Source organism: Embiotoca jacksoni, unplaced genomic scaffold (assembly GCF_022577435.1).
Source record: "Embiotoca jacksoni isolate LCO1_2020_lvr unplaced genomic scaffold, fEmbJac1.0.p SCAF_54, whole genome shotgun sequence".
Taxonomy (NCBI): domain Eukaryota; kingdom Metazoa; phylum Chordata; class Actinopteri; family Embiotocidae; genus Embiotoca; species Embiotoca jacksoni.
In genome coordinates this window covers 1,243,427-1,270,630 of record NW_027185408.1, presented here as the reverse complement: position 1 = coordinate 1,270,630, position 27,204 = coordinate 1,243,427, and the positions used below count along the sequence as shown (strand labels likewise).

Below are 27,204 nucleotides of genomic sequence, written 5' to 3'. Positions count from 1 at the left end.
TTGAACCTTTTAATACCTGCAGTGTTCAAACAGCCGTCTTACAGCACTGAGACACTCGGTTTCACTCAACACCTGCATCACTAACATTTTTTGGATGAAACACTGTTTTTACATGTTTAAGACGTGGTTGCAGCAGAGTTAGGATTTTAATAAATATCTTTTGGATGCACAAATTCCAGAATTAAAGATTTATTTTCTGAGACAAATTTTAAAACATCAAATATATTTGGTGTTCAACATTCTGTATTTGTGGAGGAATCTGGGGCACTTTAAGCAGTTTTAGACTCGTCCTGTTCAGGGATCAAAGATGTCTGTCAGTCCTGAGTTTTAGAGCCATGTTACAGACAGTGATGAGAACTAATGTGTCCTGTGCTGTGAATGTTGTTGTACGTACTGAGCAGGTTGTTGTGTTTGTGTGAAGCTGTGGACTCTGCTATGGATCAGTGGGAGGACAGAGGACGGAGTCCATCCCTCTAAAACCACTCTGTGTGGGGAACATGAGAGCCGGACCGAAGATCAGAGGTGAGACGACCGTCTCTAACTGTTCACGACTCTTCTCCACGTCACAGCTCAGCACTCACATCACTGCACCATCATTATTCTCACTCAGAGCTCTGTGTGTTCTGTTGAAGAACAAAGCAGCAGGTCAGACCTCCTGGACCTGGGGCTGGACCTGGACCTGGACCTGGACCTGAACCTGGACCTGAACCTGGACCTGCACTTGAATCTGAATCTGGACCTGGACCTGGATGTGGACCTGGTCTCAGCTGTGTGTCCATGAAGAGTGACCGGTCCATGGGAGGACTTAGTCACTTCAAAGATGGACGCCAGTCTGTTAAACAAAGGCAATAACGTGAAATATTTTGTATTTGGTTCCAAACCCTCCTGATGTCATCACCATCACATCCGCTCAGAGGATCAAAGGACGTCAGAATTAATTTATTTAGTCTCTTTAGTTCAGCAATGCCAGTTTGTTGGAACTGCAGATTCCTGGAAACACACTCAATGTCTGAATTTCTTTTTAGCGTCTGTTAGAAAAATTACTCAGGAGGCTTGGTTCAAAATCAAACACATCGGACATTTTATTCTTGCAAGAAGGAGCAACTACATGCACCCTCAAAGAGAGGTGTTCAGCAGTGCTCCCCCCAGCAGTTCTCCAGCATGGCTTTCCAGCAGTCCTCTCCAACAGTCCTCTCTTTAGCCAGACTCTACCCAGCCTGGTTTCCCCGGGCAGTCCTCTCCTCCGTAGTCCTCTTTTCTCCTCAGGGCTCTCCCCAGCCGGGCTCTCCCAGTCCTCCTCCGCAGTCCTCCTCTTCAGTCCTCCTCTATTCCTTTCTCCTTCTTCCTAGGGCAGCTTTTATACAGTTGACAAACAGTTGACAGTCACCCCCATTCCCTTTGTATCTACTTTCGTATGGTAATACAGAGTTGGTTGTAGGTCACAAGATAAGGACACCGGGGAGTCGTCAATTAGATGTGGAAAGAATCACTTGCAAATAAGACAGAAAACAAAGGAAACTTTTCGGAGTCTGCTTGACTTTCCGTAACCACAATGCAAACAAGAGGAAGGGACACATTCTTTTTCTCCATCAGCGTCCAACAAAACACAATCTGAAGGGTTAAAACTGAAAGCTACACATCTCTTTCCATCAGGATCCTTCAGCAGGAACCAGTTTCTCCTGAACCCACCTGTGTGTCCATGAAGAGCAACCGGTCTAAGGGAGGACTTATTACCTTCAAAGAAGGACGCCAGTCTGTTGAACAAAGGTAATAATGTGAAATGTTTGTCATTTAGTATCAAACCCTCCTGATGTCATAATGTCTAAACTCAGTCTGCTGGTCCAGTGGCGCTGAACCCAACCTCCATGCGACATTGAAGAGAGGTGTCAGCCAAGACAGCCACGAATGTTCAAAACCTTTTGCATCTCAGGGCTGATCTGAGTCGATGACGTTCCAATAACTAAACTCCAGACATCACCATTATTGACAGGCCGAGCTTTGAGTGAGTTTTCTTGAATCATAAAGCAGCAACAGAGAATCTCCTGCACATCACCTGCAGGGTTTAAACCCACTGAATCCAAAGGTTGATAAAAGTCTGATGATCAAAGGTAAGAATGATAAATACTGGAGTCTGACTGGATTAATGATTTAAAATGGATGTTTTGTCTTCCTTTTCAGCTTCTGTCAGGTGTTTGTTGTCTTGGTAACTAAAACCATGAAGTCTCTTTACTTTATGTTTCTGGATTAATTCTGACCAAACATCTTCTGTTTTGATGTTGACTTTACAGAGTTGATCAGCAGGACTCAGACGTTCCTGAAACAAACCTGGACTCCATATTTCTGGTGTGTAAACACACAAACTAAATAGTGAATTACCAAAACTCACATTCTCCCTGCTGCACTCTGTAGATCAGCAGGATTTCAGTCCATATTTAAAATGATCTGATACGTTCTGTGTATTAAAGTTGATATATTTCTGTTGCAGCTGCTGGAGGAGAACATGATCAGTTTTGTAATGAATGAGCTGAAGAAGATGCAGAAAATTCTGAGTCCAGATTACCCAGAATGCTTAGAGAGTCAGAGTGAGGATGAGGAGGTGTTGGAGGGTGAGGATGAAGAGAAGAGGAGGAGCAGAGAGTCATTTCTGAAGATCACACTACACTTCCTGAGGAGACTGAAGCAGGAGGAGCTGGCTGACCGTCTGCAGAGCAGTAAGAGGATTTTAACAGCTGGAACATGATGGAAAGAGGAAACATGGGAGAAACTTAGATTTCCAAACTCTGCTGTTAATATGATGGAAACATCTTCATCACATCTGTGAATTCTTCTGGACTGAAAACAGTCAGAAACTGTTTGTCCACAACTGATGTGAAGAACTGATTTCATGGAGACAAAATATTTAAAATGTTAAAAAGTTTATCTTCAGATTTACTGAGACATTCACTTGTTGTTTGTTTGTTTGTTTTTTAGGAAGTAATCCTGCAGTGTGTCGACAACTCCAGTCAAACCTGAGGAAGAAGTTCCAGAGTTTGTTTGAGGGGATTTCTAAAGCAGGAAACCGAACCCTTCTGAATGAGATGTACACAGAGCTGTACATCACAGAGGGAGGGACTGCAGAGGTCAATGATGAACATGAGGTCAGACAGATTGAAACAACATCCAGGAAACCTGACAGACCAGAAACAACCATCAGACAAGAAGACATCTTTAAAGGCTCACCTGGAAGACATGAACCAATCAGAACAGTGCTGACAAAGGGAGTGGCTGGCATCGGGAAGACAGTGTTAACACAGAAGTTCACTCTGGACTGGGCTGAAGACAAAACCAACCAGAACATCCAGTTCATGTTTCCGTTCACTTTCAGAGAGCTGAATGTGCTGAAAGAGAGAAAGTTCAGTTTGGTGGAACTGGTTCATCTCTTCTTCACTGAAACCAAAGCAGCAGGAATCTGCAGCTTTGAACACGTCCAGGTTGTGTTCATCTTTGACGGTCTGGATGAGTGTCGACTTCCTCTGGACTTCCACAACAATGAGATCCTGACTGATGTTACAGAGCCCACCTCAGTGGATGTGCTGCTGACCAACCTCATCAGGGGGAAACTGCTTCCCTCCGCTCGCCTCTGGATAACCACACGACCTGCAGCGGCCAATCAGATCCCTGCAGAGTGTGTCGGCATGGTGACAGAGGTCAGAGGGTTCACTGACCCGCAGAAGGAGAAGTACTTCAGGAAGAGGTTCAGAGATGAGGAGCAGGCCAGAAGCATCATCTCCCACATCAAGACATCCAGAAGCCTCCACATCATGTGCCACATCCCGGTCTTCTGCTGGATCACTGCTACAGTTCTGGAGGACGTGTTGAAAAGCAGAGATGGAGGAGAGCTGCCCAAGACCCTGACGGAGATGTTCATCCACTTCCTGGTGGTTCAGGCCAAAGTGAAGCAGGTCAAGTATGATGGAGGAGCTGAGACAGATCCACACTGGAATAAAAAGAGCAGGAAGATGATGGAGTCTCTGGGAAAACTGGCTTTTGATCAGCTGCAGAAAGGAAACCTGATCTTCGATGAATCCGACCTGACAGAGTGTGGTATCGATATCAGAGCAGCCTCAGTGTACTCAGGAGTGTTCACCCAGATCTTTAAAGAGGAGAGCGGGCTGTACCAGGACAAGGTGTTCTGCTTCGTCCATCTGAGCGTTCAAGAGTTTCTGGCTGCTCTTCACGTCCATCTGATCTTCATCAACTCTGCTGTCAACCTGCTGAAGGAACAACAAACAACATTTTCTTTGTCTAAAGTCTTCAGACAGAAAAAACTAATCCATCTCCACCAGACTGCTGTGGACGAAGCTTTAAGAAGTCCAAATGGACACCTGGACTTGTTCCTCCGCTTCCTTCTGGGTCTTTCACTGCAGACCAATCAGACTCTCCTACAAGGACTGCTGACACAGACAGGAAGTAGCTCACAGACCAATCAGGAAACAATCCAGTACATCAAGAAGAAGATCAGTGAGAATCTGTCTGCAGAGAGAAGCATCAATCTGTTCCACTGTCTGAATGAACTGAATGATGGTTCTCTAGTGGAGGAGATCCAACAGTTCCTGAGATCAGGACGTCTCTCCACAGATAAACTGTCTCCTGCTCAGTGGTCAGCTCTGGTCTTCATCTTACTGTCATCAGAAGAACATCTGGATGTATTTGACCTGAAGAAATACTCTGCTTCAGAGGAGGCTCTTCTGAGGCTGCTGCCAGTGGTCAAAGCCTCCAACAAAGCTCTGTACGAGGATTAATCAACCATTTCAAACATGTTTCATTTTGTAAATGACAAATAAAACAGTTTGTGTTCATTGTTAATTATTCTCTAGGCTGACTGACTGTAAGCTGTCAGAGAGAAGCTGTGAAGCTCTGTCCTCAGTTCTCAGCTCCCAGTCCTCCAGTCTGAGAGAGCTGGACCTGAGTAACAACGACCTGCAGGATTCAGGAGTGAAGCTGCTTTCTGTTGGTCTGGAGAGTCCTTACTGTAAACTGGAGACTCTCAGGTCAGGAAACAGCTGGTTGTTGATCAGTTAAATCATTCTTTAAGTTCATGTTGGTGCAGATGTTCAACATCTGCAGGATTATCCTTTTTGTTTCTGGTGTTGATGATATTTTTCTGACTCCAGTCTGTCAGGTTGTCTGATCTCAGAGGAAGGCTGTGCTTCTCTGGCCTCAGATCTGAGCTCCAACCCCTCCCATCTGAGAGAGCTGGACCTGAGCTACAATCATCCAGGAGACTCAGGAGTGAAGCTGCTGTCTGCTGGGCTGGAGAGTCCTCACTGTAAACTGGAGACTCTCAGGTCAGGAAACAACTAATCCATCAAATTGGACTTTTATTTGAGTTATTTAAATTCTAATTTAACACATTTTCTGTTTATTTCAAATCAAATCTTTTTGAAAATCTCCCCTACATTATTGTGGTGTTGTTGTTGTTAAAACAGTTTTAAATTAAATGTATGTATCCTAACAAAACTCAAATGTTTAATTCCAGTAGTTTCGGTGATGTCAGGTTACCTAACAAACACAAACATGTAGAGATAAAAGTGGGGTAGCCAGTTATTACCCAAAGAAAATGGAAACATTTGTATATTTGAAGACGTTCTTAAATCATATCAAAATTAACATTAATTGGGTCAAATATGCACATTTTCTTTTCAGGCTGACTGGCTGTAACCTGTCAAAGAGAAGCTGTGAAGCTCTATCTTCAGTTCTCAGCTCCCAGTCCTCCAGTCTGAGAGAGCTGGACCTGAGTAACAACAAGCTGCAGGATTCAGGAGTGAAGCTGCTGTCTACTGGTCTGGAAAGTCCTCACTGTAAACTGGAGACTCTCAGGTCAGGAAACAACTAACCCATGAAACTGGAGTCGCATTGAGTCATTTACTTCTAATTTAACACATTTTCTGTTTCTATCAAATCGCAAATCTTTTCTAAAATCTCCCTGCATTATTGTGGTTTTGTTGTCAGTCAAACACTGTTCAATTAAATACATATGGAGTACCAACCTAATTAAATGTTTAATTCCAGTAGTTTCATTGATGTCAGGTTGCCTGACAAACACAAACATATTGAGATAAATGTGGGGTATTTCGTTATTAGCCAAAGAAAATGGAAACATTTGCATAATTGAAGACATGTTCTTAAATCGTATCAAGATCCAGATTAATTGGGTCAAATATGTGCATTTTCTTCTCAGGCTGACTGGCTGTAACCTGTCAGAGAGAAGCTGTGAAGCTCTGTCCTCAGTTCTCAGCTCCGAGTCCTCCAGTCTGAAAGAGCTGGACCTGAGTAACAACGACCTGCAGGATTCAGGAGTGAAGCTGCTGTCTGCTGGTTTGGAGAATCCTCACTGTAAACTGGAGACTCTCAGGTCAGGAAACAGCTGGTTGTTGATCAGTTAAATCATTCTTTAAGTTCATGTTGGTGCAGATGTTCAACATCTGTAGGATTTTCCTTCTTGTTTCTGGACTTGATGATATATTTCTGACTCCAGTCTGTCAGGTTGTCTGATCTCAGAGGAAGGCTATGCTTCTCTGGCCTCAGCTCTGAGTTCCAACCCCTCCCATCTGAGAGAGCTGGACCTGAGCTACAATCGTCCAGGAGACTCAGGAGTGAAGCTGCTGTCTGCTGGTCTGGAGGATTCTCACTGGAGGCTGGACACTCTCAGGTATGGACAGACAACCAGAGCTCACACATTACATTTTTTTTAACGTTGCATTTCATTTAGCTGACGCGATCCAAAGCGACTTACAACACACCGATGGTACACCATTGGAAGCAATTTTAGGGTTCAGTGTCTTGCTCAAGGACACTCAGGCATGTGGACAGGATGAGCTGGTATCGAACCATCAACCTTCCTATTAGTGTGTAACCCTGAGCTACAGCCTCCCTATGCACACAGTGCAGGTTTGTCTCGTTGATTTGACTTCATGTGTTGTTGCTCAGGTCCATCATCATGAAGGATGACTTGTTTCTCTTTTTTCTGTTCAGAGGAGTGAGGAGGTCTGAGTTAGGAAACATGTGGATCCTCAGAAGTCTTTTATCAAATGGAAACAGCTGTTCATTAGAAACATTGTGAAGTTGGTGTCAAATCCTTCTCATCTTGAACCATGTTATCATCCTGGCTGTAGGGACGATAGTGTTCATCAGTCGATCAGCACTTTATTCCAAACTGATTCATCTCAACAACTAATAAACACAATGAGATGAACTTCTGTTCACACAAATTTGAGAAGTTCAGGACTCAAAGTTCAGCCTCAGTCTTCACTCTGAAATACAGTCGTTTTTCAATGAAGTTCTAAAATCAAGTTAGTTTTATTTTCAGTCCAGAGTTATAACTTTTCCTCCCAGAGCTTCAGTCTCTACAGCTGACTCCCTCCATCATTACACCCTCGATTCTGAACATGTAAATTACACAAACCAACTGAATGTGGTGGTTGGACTGATCTGTGAACAGTCTGAAAACAGTTCAGCTGTTCATGTGAATGTTGGTCAAACTGTTCATTTTAAGGGACAACATGCAGAGACCAATATTTCACATGTGGGAGGACATCAATAAAAACAGAGCAGATCAGTGGAGACTGAGCTCTCTGATTATTTCTACATATCTTCTTCTTCTTCAGGTGTTTTCCTCACAGACAGCAGTGAAACCATCAGAGACAGTTGACACTGATGAGTTTCAGCCTGTTTGTGTCTCACTGACAAACTGAGGAACTCTGCTTCATGTTGAACAGCAGTTAGGACTCCTGTTGGATAGAAAATCATTGTGACTGTTTCTTCCTCCAGGGTGGACCATGGTGGAGAGCAGAGGTTAAAACCTGGCGTGAGGAAATGTAAGTTTGACTGATACACAAAAGAAAACTGACAAAATGTATCATCATTAAACTTTCTATAAATGAACAACAAGTCAGTAAGTAAAGAAAGAAAAAAGCCATCAGATGTGTCAGATGATAAACTGCAGCTGTGTCGTGTCTTCTTCTCTCCATCAGATTTCTGTGAACTTGAACTGGACACAAACTCAGTAAACAGAAAACTCAAATTGTCTGACAACAACAGGAACGTGACGAAGGTGGAAGAAGATCAGTCATATCCTGATCATCCAGACAGATTTGACTACTGGTGTCAGCTGCTGTGTAGAACTGGTCTGACTGGTCGCTGTTACTGGGAGGTCGAGAGGAGAGGAAGAGTTTATATAGCAGTGAGTTACAGAGGAATCAGAAGGAGAGGAGACAGTGATGACGGCTGGTTTGGAGGGAACGATCAGTCCTGGAGTCTGGACTGCTATGATGGTGGTCGTTACTCTGTCTGGCATAATAACAGACAAACATTCATCTCCTCCTCCTCCTCATCCTCCTCCTCTTCCTCCTCCTCTTCCTCCTCCAACAGAGTAGCAGTGTATGTGGACTGTCCTGCTGGCACTCTGTCCTTCTACAGAATCTCCTCTGACACTCTGATCCACCTCCACACCTTCAACACCACATTCACTGAACCTCTGTATCCTGGATTTGGGTTCTGTTCAGATGGTTCCTCAGCGTCTCTGTATTCTCTGTAGGAGGAAGAGTCTGTGGAAGTGACAGCATCTTTAAATGTTGATGGTGGATGAAGTTTCTCTTTGGTTCACCGTTGAATCACTGATTGTGATGTCAGAATATGTTTTGTGTCAGAAGTAGTGAAATGATGTCCTCACCTCTGAACTTTGACCTTCACTTCCATCTGGACAGATGAAGGTCAAACTGAGCTCTTTGGCTGATAAACATCAGCAGATTCTGGAAACCTGCTGCAAGACGGCCTGAAAATAACTTTTACACTCGTCATGAATCCTGTTGAAATGTTTTATGTGTTTGAGTTGATGAAATAAAATGTGAATATTTGAAGAAAGTTTCATTTAATGTGTTTTTGCTGCCAGGTTGTGTTTAATATGTTGTTTGAACAAACTGAGTCCACCCCTGTGTGATCTCCCTGAAAGGTTCTGCTTCTGTTCTGCTTCTTAATGTGAGAAAACCAGCAGCGATGTCACCCGTTGGTTTGTGAACAGACGTTTTAAACCCTCCGTTATGACATTCAGCCGTCGCCATCTCGACCAGAAGTGACCATATTTAGACGAGCTGGGGAGGAGCCGGAGGTCTAGCGGACACTGTGCCCCGCCACCTTTACTGGAAACATGACTTCCTCCCAGGCCTGTCGTTGTCGCCTACTTCCTCCCATCGTCGTCTACTTACTGTTGTTGTGGTCTTCGTTTTCGCGTACTTCCTGTCGGCCTCTCTTCAGTCTCGTCGTCGACCAAATAAGGTGTGGAAGAGTGTACGAGTCTTCTGCCAGCTGACACCAGTCTCTCACCCTGACTTTGAGTACATTAAGAAGCAGCAGTTGCCTGTAGCTCCTTCAGTCACCCAACCAAAGACCACAGAGGCTAACTGGCCTCCGCGCTCTCTACGCCGACAATCAACTCCCGTCGGATCCCGCCGACTCTTCCTCCGAACGCCTCGGCCCGCTCGGTCGTCCCGCCACCGTCGCCGTTAATCTGCGGCTCCGCTCACCTCCCTGATGTTCGCCAATTAGTCGCGTAATCGCGTCGTAACGGTTTTCTGGACGCAGCGGTTACGTAACTCCGCGTCAGAGCTGTAGATCTCATCTGAGCCTTCACTCCCCGTCCTGCAGTCTGAAAAGTTCACGCTTCAGCGACATCGTTCTCCTCCCACCGTCCTGACACACACACACTCAGCTCCTGGCTGTTCCTGCTGTATTGAAAGCGAAGATCCCATCGGAGGCTGAGGAGTCGACAGTTCATCAGATAAGCAGAGTGTTTATTAAAGTGGATTAAAGCAGAGTTCATTGCCGGAGATGTACTCGGAGTACTGGAACACGGCGCGGGGACGCAGACCGGACTACCGCCGATACACCGTGAGTATCACACACTTTTATCATCATCTTCTAAAATCTGCCCTGCAGACAACTTTCAAAATAACATCTTGCTTATAAAACGAAGTTAAAACGAGGAGGTAAAATCCAGCTCCGGTTTCTGTCAGTTCTGTGTTTGAATGTGAATCTTATTTTCATCGTACTTATTTGCCCACGTGTGCAAAGATTTGCTTTGTTCTGCTTTCATTTTGAAGGTGATTCTCGTTTTCTCTCCGTTGTTATCAGGTCACTAGATTAACACCGTTCCTCGGCTTCGGTCTTGATTTGACGTTGATTTAAAAACGTCGTGATATAAAGTGTGAAACCCGACTTTGTTAGTTTGTTGGAGGTTTCATGTCCGCGGTGTTACAGGTGTTTCTTTTGGGGAAATGCTTTTTGGGCTGCAGGGGAATTTGTACACTGGATATACCAGGAGAGACCTCTGGGACCAGTTGGCACCGTATCTGCTCTGTTAATACATTGATCCGTGAGACCGGACGGCACCGGTAGGTAGGAGGTCGTCGTTAAGGTGCGTCGTTACCTCGTCGTTGGTTGGAAGGAGAACAGCTCTCTGAACTCGCTGCTGGAACCGTTTCAGAAAAAGGTTTTTTGCTTGTGTTGTTCTCCCAAAGATCCCAAACGATTCTTGCTTGCAGTCAAACCAACTGCCTCATTCTTCCCACAATCCTCGGCTGTCTTGATTGGTCGGCACGCTGTCTGCAAAAATGTCAACGCGGTCCCTAAACTGGTCTAACTGGTCATGAGATCACCTGGGACGTCTGAGGTGGTGATCAGGGAGGTTATTCACTAATGAACTGACTTCACATTAACAGTTAGCTGCAGGTCTGAGTGAAGCACGGCGCGTGAATGAAGGCTTATTCAGACAGTGTTTTTCCTCTGTGTGGCTGCAGGTGGTGGAGGGGGAGACTTCTCTTCCTCTGGGCTGGACATGTCAGCGAAAGCGTCTTCGTTCTGCTGGAGAGGAGGAGGGGGAGACGAGGAGGAGCTGTGCGTCGCGGCCGAATCCCGAAGGCTCGTTGTCGGCCAGCGAACTGAGACGCTACGGCAAGATGGAGGAGGAGGAGGAGGAGGAGGAGGAGCTGCAGAGACTGTGTCAGCGCTGCCACATTATGGCGTCGCAGCTGAACAGACAGGCTGTCCAAAGATGGACACCAGTCTGTTTAACAAAGGTAATGATGTTTAAAGTTTGTCTTTTGGTTTCAAACCCTCCTGATGTCATAACGTCTTTGTGTTGAACTTATTATTCACCTCAATCGAAGATTGGAGACATCTGGAGAGACAGTTGGCAGCTTGGACAGATGATCTCAGGCAGTTGAATCTTTATCTATGTCAGTCTGAGGAGGCACTCCAGCTGCTCCTCCGGCCTCCTCCTCCTCACCGACGAGGATCCCTCGTACAGGCCTCGCGGCGGCCGGGAGGAGAGCAGCAAACGGCTTCACAGAGCCAATTCTCTGGACCCTCGGCTGGGCGCTGCGCAGATGACCGAGCTGCAGAAGCTCCAGGACCAGGTCGCTAACGGCAACTGCGACGGTTACTACATCGCGGCCGAGGCACCGCTACCGAACAACCCCGGACAGAAGGTCATCGTCGTGGAGAAGCTTCCAGAGACACAAAACTCTGCCAAAGAACCCAAAGAAGAAGAAGACGTCGACGACGACGATGATGATGATGATGATGATGAAGATGATGGCTACGTCCAGAACCGTTCCCCGACCAGCAGAGAGAAGATCTCCATCATGGCCGTCATCGACCGCTGCCGGGCCTACCAGGAATCCTACAAATACAAACAAAGGCAAGAGTCGAAGGTCAGAACCAAGCAGGCGAGGCCGCAAGAGCTCGACAAGACGGTGGTGGCCTCGGGCGATCAGGACGAGTCCCAGAGGACGAGATCGAATGGCAGACAGAAGACGGAAACCGGTCAGCAGAGCATCGTGAGAAACCTGAGAGAAAAGTTCCAGAGCCGGAGCTGAGAAACGTTTTCCAACTGTGACCAAACTCAACCAAAGAAGCACAGCTGTTCACAGCTGGACACATCCAGACTTATTTATTCTCACTGAGAGATTATTCTTGATTATACAAGTTGTTTTGAATCGTATATATATATTTAAATACTTCCAGATCATGCCGTTTAAGATTTAATATTAAAAACAAGCCAAATTCTTACAGTTTCATAACTATACGTGAACTGAATATCAAATCAGTTTTGAGTTTTAAGGGGGAAAAAAAGACAAATTGTGAGCTTCTTGTGTAAAAATCCCAAAACAGCTGTGTGTCGGCCTGTTTTTGACCGTTTGTAGATAGAAATCTGTAAATATTTGTTCTGTGTCGAAGCTCCTGTTTTTTTACAGGATGTTTCACAGTGTCGTCGGAGGAAACGGACGAGATCGGTCTCGTCGTTGCAGTCGTCTCTCGCTCTGCAGCTTCGTACGTCTCGAGTGCCGCCGGCGACTTTAACGCATGGAAGCTCATCCGTTGGGACTCCTAACCACTAAAACGTTCAGTCACACTGAAGGAACCTTCAAACACGTGTTTTAGCCGAGCTTAGCACAAAGACTGGCTGCGGAGGTCTGTGGATCTACGTGTCGTTGATCGAAGAGTTTCAGAAACTGATTCAAGAACCGCCGACTGAATTTTCTGTCGTCGTGTTTTGTGGATTTTTCTGACGTGTCGGTGGAGTCGTCTGCAGACTGCGTGTCTCACTAACCTGATGGTTTCAGGGTGAAAACAAAACGGTTGTGGTTTCATCTGTTTGTAGACCAGCAGCCTCCGGGCGCATATTCACAGTTTATAATGCAGCTGAGGGTCTGGAAGGGTTTGACTTCTTTATTCCAGAGGTGTCGTTCCCCTGAAAACCTCCAGCTTTCAGAAGTAGAGTCCTGCAGCTTCGCCTCACGGCAGAATTCCCTTTTTTCTCTTCAGCGATTAAGATCCGTGCCGAGATCACGAGAGGGACGCTGAACGTTCAGCGTACGGAGGACAGAATCTGCCTCACGACCAGAAACACAAATGAACGGGTGATATTTAAAGATGAAATTCATAAATGAGTTGTTTTTTGAAAATAAGGGAACTAATAAGTCCAACGGATGTGGAGTTTTTTTCACCTCAAGCAGACTTCATCTTCTCAAAATGAACTCGTTCATGAGCCTCTTTTATTTCTTTCCGTTAACGTGCACACGACGAGGTGACCTGAAAGATTTTTTTACTTCCGCTGTACAAACGGATTCATGTATTTACGCATCGATCAACGTGTTTCTCATTTGTGTGCCTTTTTGTAAAGTATCATTTTATTTCTCCTGTTCGTTGAATATGTTCCCGATGATGTCACGTTTTGTCCTCCGTACGCAGCGGCGGCGCTTTGCTCCAGAGGCACTGTGGCAGATTCGAACCTGTGACTCTCCTGTCAGCTCAACCACTGTTAACGTCCTATTTATTCCAGCCGATGTCAATAGAAACACGTGTGATGTGTCTCTTGTAACTGTGTGCGTGTGCGTGTCGTCTGTACAAACATGTCCGTATGACGTCTGTTCTGTTCCACATTAAACCACGAACAGGAACAACTGAGCGTGTGCAGTGATCTTTGTCAACTGACGGTTCACATCTGACATAATAATAAGAGGGATGAAACAAAGTACGTTGAGTTGAGCTTTATTCTGAAGTACGACTTCCCGGAACCGGAGCTTTTTTTTTGTTGTTATTTCATAAAGAGTTATTCTTCCACCTCACAGCAGCAGAGGAATTTATTTGTACTTTTCTACACATCTGTAGTCGCTGCGTCGGCGTCTCGTTCATGGACCTCAGCGGGGTTTTACGGGCCGCCATCACTCGAGTCGTCCGGTGAATTAAAAATGTGGCTGCTGCGTTGTATTTAACAATGAAGCAATGTGCAGCACGTCACGATTTTCTCTCTGGCCGATCAGAGGTTTGCAGTTTTTCGCGTCACCATTTAGTGTCGGCTCAGATCTGTTAGAACCTCGACGGGTAAAGTACCAGGAAGTTTCAACGGACCGTGAAAAAGCCTGAGGTGGAAAGTGGAGGACGAAAGTAAACAACAGACTGATTAGAAAACTATTCTCTTGGTTTGAAAAGTGAAGCCATGAAGTGTAAAACCTCTACGGGCCACTAGAGGCTCTAAAAATCACCTGTCTCCAATAGACTTCCACTCAAAAAGCATCAAATTCTCTCCTGAAATACAAAGTCAGCAGATCTTAAGTCATTCTGGTGACATTAGATGAACTCCCTCCTTCTGATCAGTGTTTCCTTCTGAAAATAATTCCAGCATTCATCAGATATCAGGACTCAAACATGTTTGATGGACACCAGTCAGGTTTTCTGCTCTAGGTGGGCGGGGCATAGTGCCCCCTAGCTCCTCCCCAGCTCGTCCAAATATGGTCACCTCTGGCTCCAAAGATGGTGACAGCTGAAATGTCAGACTGGAGGCTTGACAAACCGACAGGTGACGTCAAGGTTGGTTGCTGCATGAGTGAATGTCCTCACAAAGATAGAAGAACAGGACTGTGTCTGTTACATTTGATGCTGTCATCATATTTGACAGATTAATAGGATCGATAATTAATAATGGAGTGAAGCTGATCTGTTGGCTTTGCAGACTGCATCAACTTTTTTGAACTTTTATTTCCTTGTTGGTAAATTAATGTCATATTGAATCGCCTTATCTTTATGATGCAGCTGATAAGGAGTTATGATGTCTGTTAATGTTAAATCTTTATTCCAAAGGTCTGAAGGATCAGATTTCCTGAAAGAAGACTTCAGTCTGAAGAAGTCAGAGAGCTGAGAGACGTCTGAACTCGTCCTGCTGTCCGCTCCATGTTTCTTCTTTCTCTGCTCGGTTTCCATCTTAAAGCTGCTGATGAACTTCTTCACTCGCCGGCTTCACGACGATTATTTCCTCCATCAGAAGGTAACAAACAGTTTCCATCTTCATCTGATAGGTTTTTGACATGGAACCGGTCCGATCAATAAAAATGCCGTCGCTGTCTGTCAGATCAACGCTGACTCTTCTGAAGCAGCTCCTGAACTTTTAAACCCAGCTCAGTTTTCCTGAACTCGTTCTGTGTTTTCTGTTGCGACCGCATGAAGAGTCGACATGTTCAGTAACTTTGAAACCGTCGATCATTTTAACGGCCCGTGTGATTCAGTTAGTGGGAAGCGTTCACTGTCCGGTCTGACGTTGTTCACAGCTGGACTGGTTGGTTATTAACAGGTAATAAAGTCATCAAATATGTGACAGTCAGTCAGAGATCTTTGAAAATGTTCACAGTGAGGAGGAAACAGAAACACGTTCAATTCTCTTTCTGGAATAACGGAGCATGTTTTTCACATCATGTCTGCATCATGTGTTCAGAAACATGTTTTACATTCTCACTGTCTCACTGATGAATGTTTTGCTGTAGATGATGTGGGATTCATAAAAAAACAACAAGGTTCAAAGTTCTTTTATTGCAGCTATAAAATGATAAAACCTTCTGTGATGACATCGTTATCATCCATCAATGATTAAACAGCAAAGACATCAAATACGACACGACTACAGAAACAGTTTAAAAAGATGTTTTTCACTGAGGTCATGTTTCAACATCAGCGACTCTTAGAAACTACAGCTGTGTTGAATGTTTTCATGGATCTGTTCAGACTCTCTCAGCTCTTTGTTGAGCTTCAACACAGATGGAGGCGTCGCTGAAAAACAGCCTCAGCTCCTCCAAATGGAGCAGATTTTACAAGTCAAAGAAAATATGAACTTTTATAGAAAAGTTACAGCCTGTTTAGGTTTAATACTTTTACAGACTCTCTGTTCTTTCCTTCTTTCATGTAGCAGATAGAAATATTCACATTTATCTTTGGACTCGGAGATGTTTTATTTTCTTGTGATCAGAGTTGAACTCTGGTTTCCTGTCATCTTGAAGTTTCCAGACTTTGACAGTGAGGTTCTGAGAGGATGACGAAGACGTCAGACTGATGATGAAGCAGAATCAGCAGCAGCTTCTCTCTCTGTGTTTCCTCTGCAGGTGAAGGTAGAACGACTCTGTGACGGGATCTGAATTCACCTGGTGAGGATTTCATTCACTTCTGCCTGAATTCATCACATCACCTCCTTTAAACAAGTGAAATATAACTTTTAGCAGGTAGATCAGAAAAACACACCTGGACAGAAATGAAGAGAGTTCATGTTGTTTCCTAACATCCATCCTCAGTGGAAATCTGAACAGGATCTGAACTGTATTTACTTTGGCGCCCTCTGGTGGTGGAATCCAGAGTGACACTGTTGTAGTGTGAATGTTGTTGTACGTACTGAGCAGGTTGTTGTGTTTGTGTGAAGCTGTGGGCTCTGCTATGGATCAGTGGGAGGACAGAGAGGACGGAGTCCGTCCCTCTAAAACCACTCTGTGTGGGGAACATGAGAGCCGGACCGAAGCTCAGAGGTGAGACGACCGTCTCTAACTGTCCATGACTCTTCTCCACGTCACAGCTCAGCACTCACATCACTGCACCTTCATTATTCTCACTCAGAGCTCTGTGTGTTCTGTTGAAGAACAAAGCAACAGCTCAGACATGCTGGACCTGGACCTGGACATGGACCTGGACCTGGACCAGGACCTGGATATAGACATGGACCTGAAGCTGTTAGCAGCTGTGTGTCCATGAAGAGAGCCTGGTCTATGGACAAACCTATGAACTTCAAAGATGGACACCAGTCTGTTAAACAAAGGTAATAATGTTTAAAGTTTGTCTTTTGGTTTCAAACCCTCCTGATGTCATAACGTCTTTGTGTTGAACTTATTATTTACCTCGATAGAAGATTGGAGACATCTGGAGAGACAGTTGGCAGCTTGGACAGATGATCTCAGGCAGTTGAATCTGTATGTTCGTTGAAAGGAACCAAACTGTCTTCACACAGAGACTCAGAAGGAAATCTGTTCAGGGAGCTGGAGAGGAGGAAGAGTTGTCTGTAACAAGTAACCCTGCATGACGTGGTCCTACAGTCAGAAACCTCAGAGCAGGCCATCATGTTTGAGCTGACAGTGAAGATCAAATTAAAGAGGCCCACAAGAAGGAAATGGTCAAAGATCACAGGGGTGGGATCACCTCAGCTCAGAGGATCAAAGGACGTCAGACTCAGATTCTTTAGTCTCTTTAGTTCAGCAATGCCGGTTTGTTGGAACTGCAGGTTCATGGAAACACACTGGATGTATTCATGTTTCTGTTAGCGTCCAACAAAACACACAATCTGCAGGGTTAAAACTGAAAGCTACACATCTCTGTTTCCATCAGGATCCTTCAGCAGGAACCAGATTCTCCTGAACCCAGCTGTGTGTCCATGAACAGTGACCGGTCTATGGAGAAACCTCTTACCTTCAAGGATGGACACCAGTCTGTTGAACAAAGGTAATAACGTGAAATGTTTGTCATTTAGTATCAAACCCTCCTGATGTCATAATGTCTGAACTCATTGATCACTTTCTTTCCATTCAGTGTGAAACTGAAACCCAACTGTTCTTGTGTCCGGGTATTCAGAAAGAGGGTTTTCCAGTGTTCAGCAGGGGTGATCATATTTATACATTTAAAGACTCCATGCAGAGCCGGGCTTCATCGGACCACACAGAGGAGACCCATACAGACCAGGCTGGTGGCTGCCTCCACATGTCTCTCAGTCTCTTTACTTTATGTTTCTGGATTAATTGTGACCAAACATCTTGTGTTTTGATGTTGACTTTACAGAGTTAATCAGCAGGACTCAGACGTTCCTGAAACAAACCTGGACTCCATATTTCTGGTGTGTAAACATACAAACTAAATAGTGAATTACCAAAACTCACATTCTCCCTGCTGCACTCTGTAGACCAGCAGGATTTCAGTCCATATTTAAAATGATCTGATACGTTCTGTGTATTAAAGTTGATATATTTCTCTGTTTCAGCTGCTGGAGGAGGACATGATCAGTTTTGTAAAGAACGAGCTGAAGAAGATGCAGAAAATTCTGAGTCCAGATTACCCAGAATGCTTAGAGAGTCAGAGTGAGGATGAGGAGGTGTTGGAGGGTGAGGATGAAGAGCAGAGGAGGAGCAGAGAGTCATTTCTGAAGATCACACTGCACTTCCTGAGGAGACTGAAGCAGGAGGAGCTGGCTGACCGTCTGCAGAGCAGTAAGAGGATTTTAACAGCTGGAACATGATGGAAAGAGGAAACATGGGAGAAACTTAGATTTCCAAACTCTGCTGTTAATATGATGCAAACATCTTCATCACATCTGTGAATTCTTCTGGACTGAAAACAGTCAGAAACTGTTTGTCCACAACTGATGTGAAGAATTGATTTCATGGAGAGAAAATATTTAAATTGTTAAAAAGTTTATCTTCAGGTTTACTGATAAATTCACGTATTGTTTGTTTGTTTAGGAACTGTTGTTTCAGAGTGTCGACAACATCTTCAATCTAAACTGAGGAAGAAGTTCCAGAGTGTGTTTGAGGGGATTTCTAAAGCAGGAAACCGAACCCTTCTGAATGAGATGTACACAGAGCTGTACATCACAGAGGGAGGGACTGCAGAGGTCAATGATCAACATGAGGTCAGACAGATTGAAACAACATCCAGGAAACCAGACAGACCAGAAACAACCATCAGACAAGAAGACATCTTTAAAGACTCACCTGGAAGACATGAACCAATCAGAACAGTGCTGACAAAGGGAGTGGCTGGCATCGGGAAGACAGTGTTAACACAGAAGTTCACTCTGGACTGGGCTGAAGACAAAACCAACCGGAACATCCAGTTCATGTTTCCGTTCACTTTCAGAGAGCTGAATGTGCTGAAAGAGAGAAAGTTCAGTTTGGTGGAACTGGTTCATCTCTTCTTCACTGAAACCAAAGCAGCAGGAATCTGCAGCTTTGAACACTTCCAGGTTGTGTTCATCTTTGATGGTCTGGATGAGTGTCGACTTCCTCTGGACTTCCACAACAATGAGATCCTGACTGATGTTACAGAGTCCACCTCAGTGGATGTGCTGCTGACCAACCTCATCAGGGGGAAACTGCTTCCCTACGCTCGCCTCTGGATAACCACACGACCTGCAGCGGCCAATCAGATCCCTGCCGAGTGTGTCGGCATGGTGACAGAGGTCAGAGGGTTCACTGACCCGCAGAAGGAGAAGTATTTCAGGAGGAGGTTCAGAGATGAGGAGCAGGCCAGCAGCATCATCTGCCACATCAAGACATCCCGAAGCCTCCACATCATGTGCCACATCCCGGTCTTCTGCTGGATCACTGCTACAGTTCTGGAGGACGTGTTGAAAAGCAGAGACGGAGGAGAGCTGCCCAAGACCCTGACGGAGATGTTCATCCACCTCCTGGTGGTTCAGGCCAAAGTGAAGCAGGTCAAGTATGATGGAGGAGCTGAGACAGATCCACACTGGAATAAAAAGAGCAGGAAGATGATGGAGTCTCTGGGAAAACTGGCTTTTGATCAGCTGCAGAAAGGAAACCTGATCTTCTATGAATCCGACCTGACAGAGTGTGGCATCGATATCAGAACAGCTTCAGTGTACTCAGGAGTGTTCACCCAGATCTTTAAAGAGGAGAGCGGGCTGTACCAGGACAAGGTGTTCTGCTTCGTCCATCTGAGCGTTCAAGAGTTTCTGGCTGCTCTTCACGTCCATCTGACCTTCATCAACTCTGCTGTCAACCTGATGAAGGAACAACAAACAACATCTTTGACTAAAGTTTTCAGACTTAAAACAAAACTGATCCATCTCCACCAGACTGCTGTGGACGAGGCCTTAAAGAGTCCAAATGGACACCTGGACTTGTTCCTCCGCTTCCTTCTGGGTCTTTCACTGCAGACCAATCAGATTCTTCTACGAGGCCTGCTGACACAGACAGGAAGTAGGTCACAGACCAATCAGGAAACAGTCCAGTACATTAAGAAGAAGATCAGTGAGAATCTGTCTGCAGAGAGAAGCATCAATCTGTTCCACTGTCTGAATGAACTGAATGATGGTTCTCTAGTGGAGGAGATCCAACAGTTCCTGAGATCAGGACGTCTCTCCACAGATAAACTGTCTCCTGCTCAGTGGTCAGCTCTGGTCTTCATCTTACTGTCATCAGAAGAACATCTGGATGTATTTGACCTGAAGAAATACTCTGCTTCAGAGGAGGCTCTTCTGAGGCTGCTGCCAGTGGTCAAAGCCTCCAACAAAGCTCTGTACGAGGATTAATCAACCATTTCAAACATGTTTCATTTTGTAAATGACAAATAAAACAGTTTGTGTTCATTGTTAATTATTCTCTAGGCTGACTGACTGTAAGCTGTCAGAGAGAAGCTGTGAAGCTCTGTCCTCAGTTCTCAGCTCCCAGTCCTCCAGTCTGAGAGAGCTGGACCTGAGTAACAACGACCTGCAGGATTCAGGGGTGAAGCAGCTGTCTGCTGGTCTGGAGAGTCCTCACTGTAAACTGGAGACTCTCAGGTCAGGAAACACTGAATCCATCAAACTCGACTTTTATTGAGTTATTTAACTCTAATTTAACACGTTTTTGTTTCTTTCAAGTCACAAATCTTTGCGAAAATCTCCCCTACATTATTGTGGTTTTGTTGTAATTAAAACATTTTTAAATTAAATACATTTAGAGTAACAACCTAACTAAATGTTTGATTCCAGTAGTTTCAGTGATGTCAGCTTTTAAATAAATGTGGGGTAGCTAGTTATTAACCAAACAAAATGGAAACATTTGTATAATTGAAGACATGTTCTTAAATCGTATCAAGATTAAGATTAATTGGGTCAAATATGTACATTTTGTTTTCAGGCTGACTGTCTGTAACCTGTCAGAGAGAAGCTGTGAAGCTCTGTCCTCAGTTCTCAGCTCCCAGTCCTCCAGTCTGAGAGAGTTGGACCTGAGTAACAACGACATGCAGGATTCAGGAGTGAAGCTGCTGTCTGCTGGTCTGGAGAGTCCTCACTGTAAACTGGAGACTCTCAGGTCAGGAAATATCTGTTTGTTGATCAGTTAAATATTTCTTAATATTAATTTTAATGAAGATGTTCAATGTTTGTAGGATTTTCCTTCTTGTTTCTGGAGTTGATGATATTCTTCTGACTCCAGTCTGTCAGGTTGTCTGATCTCAAAGGAAGGCTGTGCTTCTCTGGCCTCAGCTCTGAGCTCCAACCCCTCCCATCTGAGAGAGCTGGACCTGAGCTACAATCATCCAGGAGACTCAGGAGTGACGCTGCTCTCTTCTGGTCTGGAGGATCCTCACTGGAAACTGGAGACTCTCAGGTCAGGAAACAATGAATCCATCAAACTCGACTTTTATTGAGTTATTTAACTCTAATTTAACACATTTTTTGTTTCTTTCAAATCACAAATCTTTTAGAAAATCTCCCCTATATTATTGTGGTTTTGTTGTCGTTAAAACATTTTTAAATTAAATACATGTACAGTAACAACCTAACTAAATGTTTGATTCCAGTAGTTTCAGTGATGTCACATTTGTATAATTGAAGACATGTTCTTCAATCATATCGAGATTTAGATAAATTGGGTCAAATATGTCCATTTTCTTTTCAGACTGACTGTCTGTAACCTGTCAGAGAGAAGCTGTGAAGCTCTGTCCTCAGTTCTCAGCTCCCAGTCCTCCTGTCTGAGAGAGCTGGACCTGAGTAACAACAACCTGCTGGATTCAGGAGTGAAGCTGCTGTCTGCTGGTCTGGAGAGTCCTCACTGTAAACTGGAGACTCTCAGGTCAGGAAATATCTGGTTGTTGATCAGTTAAATTATCTTTTAGTTCATGTTGGTGCAGATGTTCAACATCTGTAAGATTTTCCTTCTTGTTTCTGGAGTTGATGATATTTTTCTGACTCCAGTCTGTCAGGTTGTCTGATCTCAGAGGAAGGCTGTGCTTCTCTGGCCTCAGCTCTGATCTCCAACCCCTCCCATCTGAGAGAGCTGGACCTGAGCTACAATCATCCAGGAGACACAGGAGTGAAGCTGCTGTCTGCTGGTCTGGAGGATCCTCACTGGAGACTGGACACTCTCAGGTATGGACAGACAACCAGAGCTCACACAGTGCAGGTTTGTCTCATTGATTTGACTTCATATGTTGTTGCTCAGGTCCATCATCATGAAGGATGACTTGTTTCTCTAGTTTCTGTTCAGAGGAGTGAGGAGGTCTGAGTTAGGAAACGTGGATCCTCAGAAGTCTTTTATCAAATGGAAACAGCTGTTCATTAGAAACATTGTGAAGTTGGTGTCAGATCCTTCTCATCTTGAACCATGTTTTCAGCCTGGCTGTAGGGACGACAGTGTTCATCAGTCGATCACCACTTTGGTCCAAACTGATTCATCTCAACAACTAATAAACACAATGAGATGAACTTCTGTTCACACAAATTTGAGAAGTTCAGGATTCAAAGTTCGGCCTCAGTCTTCACTCTGAAATACAGTCGTTTTTACATTAAGTTTTAAAATCAAGTCAGTTTTATTTTTTAGTCCAGAGTTATAACTTTTCCTCCCAGAGGTTCAGTCTCTACAGCTGACTCCCTCCATCATTACACCCTCGATTCTGAACATGTAAATTACACAAACCAACTGAATGTGGTGGTTGGACTGATCTGTGAACAGTCTGAAAACAGTTCAGCTGTTCATGTGAATGTTGGTCAAACTGTTCATTTTAAGGGACAACATGCAGAGACCAATATTTCACATGTGGGAGGACATCAATAAAAACAGAGCAGATCAGTGGAAACTGAGCTCTCTGATTATTTCTACATCACTTCTTCAGGTGTTTTCCTCACAGACAGCAGTGAAACCATCAGAGACAGTTGACACTGATGAGTTTCAGCCTGTTTCTGTGTCTCACTGACAAACTGAGGAACTCTGCTTCATGTTGAACAGCAGTTAGGACTCCTGTTGGATAGAAAATCATTGTGACTGTTTCTTCCTCCAGGGTGGACCATGGTGGAGAGCAGTGGTTAAAGCCTGGTGTGAGGAAGTGTAAGTTTGACTGATACACATTACATTACATTACATTTCATTGAGCTGACTCTTTTCTGCCATGAGGGTACAAAACCCAGAACAACAAGAATCAAGAAAATACAATTTCTTCAAGAAAGCCAATCTACAAAGTGCTAAAATAAGTTCCATTTTAAGCTACTAAAGTTCTCCTATTCAAGGTGAAGTCGGAAGAGGTGTGTGTTTTTAGTTTGCGGCGGAAGATGTACAGAGTTTCTGCTGTCCTGATGTCGTTGGGGAGCTCATTCCACCATTTAGGAGCCAGGACAGCAAACAGTCATGATTTTGTAGAGTGTTTAGCTCAGTGAGGAGCAACAAGCTGATTGGCCGATGCAGAGCGGAGTGAACGGGCTGGGATGTAAGGTTGGACCATGTCCTGGATGTACACTGGACCCGATCTGTTCACAGCACGGTACGCAAGTACCAATGTTTTGAAACGGATGTGGGCGGCTACTGGTAACCAGTGAAGGGAGCGGAGGAGGAGGAGGAGGAGAAGGAGGAGGAGGAGTGAATTTTGGGAGGTTGAAGACTGGTCGAGCTGCTGCATTCTGGATGAGCTGCAGAGGTCGGATGGTACTAACAGGTAGACCTGCCAGGAGGGAGTTACTGTAGTCTAGGCGTGAGATGACCAGAACCTGGACCAGAACCTGGACGAGCGCCACTTTCTGAGTGAGAAGAGGACGTATTCTCCTGATGTTGTGCAGCATGTATCTACAGGAACGTGTTGTTGCAGTGATGTAGGCAGTAAAAAAGAGTTGACTGTCGAGTGTCACGGAGGTTCTTAGCAGTCAGGGTCGGGATAACAGAGTTGTTGAAGGTAGTAGTCAGGTCGAGGGTGGGAGAGTCTTTCCCTGGAAGGAAGAGCAGTTCAGTCTTGTGGAGGTTGATTTTCAGGTGGTGTGAGGACATCCACTGAGAGATGTCAGTCAGACAGGCAGAGATTCATGCTGCTACCTGTGTTTCAGATCGGGGAAAAGAGGATTAGTTGGGTGTAATCAGCATAGCTGTGGTAGGAAAAGACATGCGAGCTAATGACAGAGCCGAGAGAGTTGGAGTACAGAGAGAAGAGGAGGGGACCCGGGACGGAGCCTTGAGGGACACCAGTAGTGAGAGGACAAGGTTCAGACACAGATCCTCTCCAAGTTACCCGGTAAGTGAGGTCGTTGAGGTAGGATGAGAACAGGGAGAGAGCAGTAGTTGACAAAGTGGTTTGGTAGAAAGGAGGAGGGAGGAGAGGGGGTAGGGGGGGGTCAAGGAGGTTGGAGAAGATGGAGAAGAGGTTTTTCGGTTTGGAAAATGAGGTTGAATCCAGGTTTGGTAGAAAGAGCTTTTGGCTGCAGAAATAGAGGGAGAGAAAGAGGAGAGGAGAGATTGATAAGTGAGCAGGTCGTCAGGGTGGTTAGATTTTCTACATTTCCTTTCTGGTTCTCTCATAGTGGCTCTCAGACAACCACGGAGCTGGGGAGGACTGGAGGACATGGAGGAGGACAGAGACAATCAAGAGAGGAAGACAGAGGAGAAAGGAGAGTGTCTGTGGCTGAGTTAGGATGGGGGGGAGAAAGAGTCAGTTGAAGGGAGGGCAGATAAAACAGAGGAGGGAGAGAGGAGGGAGAGAGGAGGAGGAGGAGAGGAGAGGGGGAGAGGAGGGAGAGAGGATGGAGAGAGGACGGGGAGAGGAGGAGGAGAGGAGGGAGAGGGGAGGAAGAGAGGAGTGAGAGAGGAGGAAGAGAGGAGATAGAGAGGAGGGAGAGAGGAGGTAGAGAGGAGGGAGAGAGGAGGGGGAGAGGAGGTGGAGTATTGGGGGAGAGAGAAGGGGGACAGGAGGAAGAAAGGAAGGAGAGAGGAGGGGGAGAGGAGGGAGATAGGAGGGGGAGGGAAAGAGGAGGAAAAAAGGAAGGAGAGAGGGAGTGAATGTTGTGACTGACAGGTCCAGAGTCTGTTGATGTGGTCAGGTTGTCAGTTTGAGAGAGTCAGAGATAAAGAAGTGGTCGGAGACATGAAGTGGAGTTACAGTGAGGTTAGATGTGGAGCAGTTTCTGGTGAAATATAGTCCAGGTGGTTCCAACCTTTGTGAGTAGGAGGGGAAGGACTGAGTGAGACAGCAAAGGAAGACAGGAAAAGTCAAAGGTCAGATGACTTCTCTGTCTGGATGTTAAAGTCACCCAGAAGGATAAGTGGAGGACCATTTTCTGGGACGTTTGACAGGAGGACGTCTAATTCATCCAAGAAATCTTCCAAAGAACCTGGAGGACGGTAGAGGACAACAATGTTTAATTGGACCGGATGAGAAACTGTCACAGCATGAAACTCAGAAGACAGTGAGGTAGGAAGTGGAAGTGGGGAAAGAGAAAAACTCCATTTGGGGGAGATGAGTAAACCTATACCACCACCCCCCCCACCTCCTCCTCTACCAGGAGGTCTGGGGGTGTGGCTGAAGGAGAAGGCAGAGAGAGCAGCAGGGTGGATGTGTTGTCCGGTGTGATCCAGGTCTCAGTGAGACCAAGGAAGTCCAGCGATTGCTGGATATCAAAGCCAGAGATGAAGTCTGTCTTCAGCTGACTGTCAGTTCCAGAGTCCTCCTGTGACGAGGTGTTGGGTATGTGTGGAACGGGTGGGATAGATAAGAGAGGAAAGGTGACGGTGTTGGTGTGAACGAGTGGGAGGCTGATAGTATCTACGAGTAGATATACGCACAGGTACGGAAAGTACACACATATTCAGATAGCAGTAGTTATACTCAGCGTCCCCCGGAGACTCCAACAAAAGACTCCTTTGTCTCCATCCTCCGAGTCTTCGTAGGACAAGCCCTCACAGACGCTGAAGCTGACGCTTCAAACACTTCCTGGTTTTCCAACAGGGTTGGCTACAGCTGGTCAGACCACACCCCCTGCTCGTTAGGCCTCCCGTCACCAGGTGTTACAAATGGGCAGCAATAGAAACTCACCACTGATTTCTAAACAAAGAAAACTTTCACACAGTCTCTAAATTTGGTCCCAAACTGTTCCCGGAGAGTCTTTTTACCTCAAACGGTAGAAAGTAAAATACAACTTAGTCCTTAATAGAATTAGAATAAAAGACCATCAGTTTAACTCTAAACTTGTTCTCTTTGACTCTCAGTTACTTGAGTGAAAACAAGAATCCAATCACAAACAATTCCAGCTACCAAAAACCATCCAAGCTTTAGCAGTCAAGATATCCTAAAACAGCAGATGCAATAATAAACTTGATCAGAGAAGCGTATTTAAAGATTCTACTTTGTCTTAGTTCAAGTGATCCAGCTGGATGTCGTCCCCCAAAAGTCAAAGCCTGACAAAAAGTATCATCATTAAACTTTCTATGAACGAACAACAAGTCAGGAAGTAAAGAAAGAAAAAAGCCATCAGATGTGTCCGATGATAAACTGCAGCTGTGTCGTGTCTTTTTCTCTCCATCAGATTTCTGTGAACTTGAACTGGACACAAACTCAGTAAACGGAGAACTCCAACTGTCTGACAACAACAGGAAGGTGACGATGGTGAAAGAAGATCAGTCATATCCTGATCATCCAGACAGATTTGACGACTGGTGGCAGCTGCTGTGTAGAACTGGTCTGACTGGTCGCTGTTACTGGGAGGTCGAGTGGAGAGGAAGAGTTAATATAGCAGTGAGTTACAGAGGAATCAGAAGGAGAGGAGACAGAGATGACTGCAGGTTTGGAGGGAACGATCAGTCCTGGAGTCTGAACTGCTATGATGGTGGTTACTCTGTCTTTCACAATAAAACAATAACATTCATCTCCTCCTCCTCCTCCTCCTCCTCCTCCTCCAACAGAGTAGCAGTGTATGTGGACTGTCCTGCTGGCACTCTGTCCTTCTACAGAATCTCCTCTGACACTCTGATCCACCTCCACACCTTCAACACCACATTCACTGAACCTCTGTATCCTGGATTTGGGTTCTGGTCATATGGTTCCTCAGTGTCTCTGTGTTCTCTGTAGGAGGAAGAGTCTGTGGAAGTGACAGCAGCTTTAAATGTTGATGGAGGATGAAGTTTCTCTTTGGTTCACCGTTGAATCACTGATTGTGATGTCAGAATATGTTTTATGTCAGAAGTAGTGAAATGATGTCCTCACCTCTGAACTTTGACCTTCACTTCCATGTGGACAGATGAAGGTCAAACTGAGCTCTTTGGCTGATAAACATCAGCAGATTCTGGAAACCTGCTGCAAGACGGCCTGAAAATAACTTTTACACTCGTCATGAAT

General features: G+C 45.1%; 2 protein-coding genes and 1 long non-coding RNA gene across 3 annotated transcripts; all 3 read left to right on the top strand.

Annotated features, from left to right (window-relative positions):
- Window positions 1-873: 873 nt before the first annotated feature.
- On the top strand, window positions 874-8,873 carry LOC138212302 (NACHT, LRR and PYD domains-containing protein 3-like). Its single transcript, XM_069172610.1, has 11 exons — window positions 874-1,767; window positions 2,289-2,343; window positions 2,486-2,711; window positions 2,971-4,768; window positions 4,857-5,030; window positions 5,154-5,327; window positions 5,686-5,859; window positions 6,221-6,394; window positions 6,518-6,691; window positions 7,810-7,856; window positions 8,013-8,873. Exons 1-11 carry the CDS (start codon window positions 1,700-1,702, stop codon window positions 8,573-8,575), a joined length of 3,627 nt encoding a protein of 1,208 aa, XP_069028711.1. The 5' UTR covers window positions 874-1,699; the 3' UTR covers window positions 8,576-8,873.
- A 5,818-nt stretch (window positions 8,874-14,691) lies between these two features.
- On the top strand, window positions 14,692-16,379 carry LOC138212336 (uncharacterized). The gene is made up of 3 exons (XR_011179431.1): window positions 14,692-14,860; window positions 15,966-16,007; window positions 16,277-16,379. It is a non-coding gene; the product is annotated as an uncharacterized lncRNA (long non-coding RNA).
- Window positions 16,380-17,883: 1,504 nt separating this feature from the next.
- Window positions 17,884-27,045, top strand: LOC138212240 (protein NLRC3-like). Its single transcript, XM_069172543.1, is given in 9 exon segments — window positions 17,884-18,103; window positions 18,365-20,154; window positions 20,243-20,416; window positions 20,757-20,930; window positions 21,519-21,692; window positions 21,815-21,988; window positions 22,897-22,943; window positions 26,396-26,913; window positions 26,915-27,045. Coding segments are annotated over 9 exon segments (3,309 nt in total). The 5' UTR covers window positions 17,884-17,890; the 3' UTR covers window positions 26,960-27,045.
- Window positions 27,046-27,204: the final 159 nt, after the last annotated feature.